Source organism: Gloeophyllum trabeum (assembly GCF_000344685.1).
Source record: "Gloeophyllum trabeum ATCC 11539 unplaced genomic scaffold GLOTRscaffold_00009, whole genome shotgun sequence".
Classification (NCBI taxonomy): Eukaryota; Fungi; Basidiomycota; class Agaricomycetes; order Gloeophyllales; family Gloeophyllaceae; genus Gloeophyllum; species Gloeophyllum trabeum.
Genome location: NW_006920418.1, coordinates 505,143 through 509,796, shown reverse-complemented (window position 1 = coordinate 509,796; position 4,654 = coordinate 505,143). Strand labels below are relative to the sequence as shown.

General features: G+C 51.0%; 1 protein-coding gene across 1 annotated transcript; it reads right to left on the bottom strand.

The window, feature by feature from the left end:
* Positions 1-326: 326 nt before the first annotated feature.
* On the bottom strand, positions 327-1,256 carry GLOTRDRAFT_13850 (uncharacterized protein; the record flags this gene model as incomplete). The annotated part of the gene is made up of 3 exons (XM_007868971.1): positions 327-440; positions 499-659; positions 716-1,256. Coding segments are annotated over 3 exons (816 nt in total), but the record flags the coding sequence as incomplete, so codon positions are not given.
* Positions 1,257-4,654: the final 3,398 nt, after the last annotated feature.

Here is a 4,654-nt window from a genome sequence, read left to right as displayed (position 1 = left end):
TCTGTGAAGAGCCTGATGACTCCATCCGAGTTTTGCAATATCTCGGGAAATGATTCGTATTCGTCACCCTCCATCGATGAGGTGCAAGAAGGCTCCGCCACTTCCTTCTCATAAATAAATTGTTTGAAAGGATGCCGTAGTTTATAGATTAGATTGTCGAGGGGATTGATGTCAAACTTGAGGTCCTTGATGTAGTCTGCCGTCAGTAGTAGGAGTTTCTTCTGAAGTCCTCCAATGTAATAGCCCGTGTCTCTATCCAGCTCGTAGAAGTCAAAAACGTTCCCCATGACGCTCATCAGTTTCGATGCCGTGAAATTGGATTGCACGTGGTGGAGACACGTCCAGAGAAGGATCCAGTAGGAAGACTCGAGATCATCCTGGCGAGTGTGTAGTTTGAGTGTTAGTTGGAGCAAAGCGTGTGAGATGAATTGCCAAGTGCCCTTCATAGATTGAGATATAAGCATCAATGCCTGTGACTCATCACCAGGCTGCACATACCGTACGATCTCGCACCCGTGCATTCTCTTCCCGCAATGATTTGACGGGCCTCGACAAGTCCCAGTCAATCAATATAGCATGATCATCATCAATCATTATGATATTTCCGAGACTGAGGTCCCGGTGTAGGATATCGGCTTTCTCGTAGGCCTCTTTGTGGGCTATCGAACCGTAAGTTCATCGATCTTCTAGAAGTATCATTCGATACAGTACGTACCAATGAGAGCGTCGAGAATGCCTTTGACGATGGACCTCGACGAGGATGCTTCGGTGAGCTTCTTCCCGACGGTATCTAGCACGATACGATAGTGTTGATGCTGAGCCAGCGTCCGGGTCCTGAGGGCCCAGTTCTCCTCGGCGTACATGGCAGATACCGATCGCTGATCGGCTCGCCCCTCTTGATCCTTCACATCTCCGTGGTAGATGACGCGAGCAATATTCGAGACCCCCTTCGCATACAACAGCTCGTAAATATCTCCTTCTCGTTCCAGCCGGTCGCCATCATAACGCCACGAGTCTTTGAGAAATACTCGCTTTCCAGTCGTCAAGTCGGCTGCCACATAGCAGCACGTTCCTCGACCTATAGCCGTGGGATAGAAAAATCGACGTTTCGACACGATCAATTCCTTGTCGCCAGTGCTGTCGTTTACTCGAATCTTCAGCATAGGCTTGCTCTTCTCGATGGACTCCTTGTCCAATATCGCCTTGGCTCGGTCTGTTTCCTCATCGGTGGCAAAGGTCACTGTGGGATCGACCCCTCGCTCCGTAGGGGACATGGCATTGAACCTGGATAGAAACACGGCGAGGTAGGAATTCTTCTGGTAGAAGAAGCGAGCAGAGACAACAACGCCGGCACGATCGTACCGCAGAAATCGCGCGTAGTCTTTGAAAAGAATCACCTGGAACAAGAACACGCGGGGCTGATTGACCCAGACCATGCTTGCGTAGTCGACCAGCTGACCACGGGCATTTATACCCTCGAGGCTGTTATGCTCGAAAGTATAGGGGTTTGGCTGTTCACTAGTCGGGTTATATAACTGAGAACGACTCAGAGACTCCGCAGAAAAACCTTTAAGGCGAGAAGATTCTGCATGGCCTGGGAAGTTTTGAGTCAGGAGGGAGGGAACAGCAGCATCTCCTTGGCCGCTCTTTTCTGACCCAGTCGGATCAACGAATGGGTCCTGCTCAACCGACGCCTTCATCTCTATGACAAGCTGCACACTATCCCAGTATGTCGTGTCAGAGGATGGTGCCTTGCCGGGGTTTGGAGCATGGATAGGGTCGGGAGCATCGACGGGGTTGGGAACATCAGTAGCGTTAGAAGTATCGACATGGCTGAGAGTATCAGCAGGGTTTGGAGCATCGACAGGGTTTGGGGCATCGACAGAGTTTGAACCACCGTCAGAGCTTGAGACAACATCCCCTACATACACGCTGACATCTGGCCGAAACTGCTTCTGGTCGGTGGGGTCAGGGCGGTGGGACGTGTTGCAGAACTGGAGTCCAAGGCACAAGCTCTTTCCATTCCAGATCTTTTCCTTTATGCATTTGATCTAAGAATGGCTAGTGAGATGCTGTTGTATCACGGAGAGTACGAAAGAGGACACACAAAGCTTGGATACATGGGTTTCTCGTTTCGGCGGCCAGGCCGCTGGAACTGCTGGTTAACATTAGCATTATCGTCCAGCCCAGACACGCTGGACTTGGCATAGTCCTCATTCCCTAAGACAGCTGCGGTCGCCACCGGATTCGCTGCATCAGGAGCCTCGCTGGATACGCGTCCCGAAGGCTGCGACGGTTCGGCCGACGGAGCAACATCACAGGATGCCAACGCCTTCGCCTTCGCTTTGCTATGAGCCTTTTTCCCTTCAACGCTTTCTCCAGTTACCTCTTCCATCTCGGCAAAAAAGTTGGCAAGGACATCATCGGAGGCAGCCTCCGCCACGCCAGAAGGCCGAGGAAGAAACTTATCCAGGAATTCCTGTACCGGCATTGGACCTACAAAGTAGCCAGACATTTCCACAGCCAATTCTTGGCAAGCCTTTTTTAAGTCGTTAATCGTGGCGCTGAAAGGTTTCGTAGAGGCACAGTTGGCCTTCTTGGGGGAGCTTATAGGAGCGGGACAAGAGGCGACCGATTCTCCTTGCGGTAGAGACATAGTGAGCGAGTTGTTGCGGAGAAGAGAAAACAATCTGCACCTTTTATATGTTTCGCACGTGTGGGTGGCAGACAAACGCGTTCCGAAGACGCGAACGAGTTTGATGGACTCAGTCACGTGCGTAGTTGCCGTGCTTCTGCCGAGAGCCACATTCTGTCACATCGCCATTGTCCTTGAGAGGCGATTCGCTGTGGCTGAGTTCATGCGTTATTCCATCATGATATGGCTCACCTTCTTTCATTTCAAGGCAGGGTCCAGGGCCTTGCCATCAAACTTATACGAGCATCTCCACAACGGCCGAGTGCTACGTCTTACACGCAGTGTACCGTATTCTCCTGGTGCTTCCGAAGAAAGTGAGGCACACTCAATACTGGAAGCCGGACGAGATATAGCTTTACTAATTATCTCCGTGTGGGTGCTGTAGGACGCTGACCCCCAGACTATATTTACTGTGAAATGAACAGAACCTAAATGCACCGTCCGCCTTGTGTTGCCAGTAAGGCCGATAAAGCGCAGACCTGAGGAAGCAGCGGGTGCATCCCTTCTCAAATTTTTGCGCTGTACCGAGCTTCCGCCGATGGCCACAAGTTCCACATTCTCCTTTGTCCGCCCGAATCCTCTTCGCCAACCCCTGGGAGCCCAGCTCCTCTACATCCAAGACCATACACCCGGCTTCCCAGTAATCCCAGTTATCCACCGCGCTCCGTATCCCGACATGCTGCAGTGCAGTCGTGGGGTACCTGGAGAAGAGCGGAAGGGAGAGTGCACGATGTTGGCGTTGGTGGGCGCGAGGGGGCCTTCCTTGCGTGTGCAGTGGAAGTTTGTCTCCTTGTCCGGGCACCAGGGACTGAGCGGATTCGCAGGGGGTCAGAAACAGCGGTAAAGTGGGTATACAATGCACCACTCACTGTGTTCTACGGTTGCTTGGTCACGACATGACCAAGTGAGTTCAGCTGAGCTGGTCAGGTATCCTGTGTCCAGACCTGAAGTTGCACCAAAACTTGCCTGTTCGTGCAGAGAAAAGGCTGGATGATGCAGTCATGACCAGGTGGTCCCAGCTCAGCTGGTCTGGTTCTGGCCAGTCAAGCCCAGCTGACACAATCAAGTGGCCAGCCCAGCACAGCCAGCATATTCACATCAGGTCTAAATTCACAATATGCTCTATTCAGTCACTTATTGCAGCATTTCACAAATTATTCAATTATATTCTATGCTAAACAGTTAATATGGAAGTAGTACAAATACAGGAGTCAATAAAAAGAAGAATGTCTTTAAGCAGGCATACATGCGCCAGATGAGTGAATCAGAATCAGAGGTACACACCAACCAAGACAGCATTTCAACGCCATTCATGAGTCACAACAGTATCTGCTACTCACCAGCTGTGCAAGTGGAGATGACAGTAAAACAGTGGCAGCAACTGGTGTCAGAGCTGAACACTGGAAGGACTGGTGAGACAAGCTGACCTGGACCTGTATTATAGAGCACACTACCACCTGGTCATGAATCCCTGTGCTTCACATCCCTGGGCCATGATGGGAGCCTGGACACTGGACAGTGTAGTTTCACTGGCAAATACCTGTACAGCATCTCAGTCCCCCTTGGAGGAGGATTATATATCAGTCCCGTCATTAGATAGGATACTGTAGTATATGCGACAGAGTACTCACCAGCATACATCGACCTCCAAGCTCACCAAGTGCCCTGCCAGTGCAACTGAGATCAAGCACGGCCAATCGGAGAACCTATGAGTGGTCAGTCTTAAAACTAAGTGCATATATGCGCAAGAGTACGTACTACATACAACATGGCCAGCGCGACAACCTGCTTGACACCAACAACAAGGTCCCCTGAGCGGCACGCGCATGGCACTTTAGTGCTTGACCCTCATGAATGCACATGCACCGTTGTTGCATCCCTCGGCTTCCTCGAGGGTTAAAGATTGTCAACCATGTAAAGAAAGAGTACACATCCATCATATCATTGACGACAAACCCC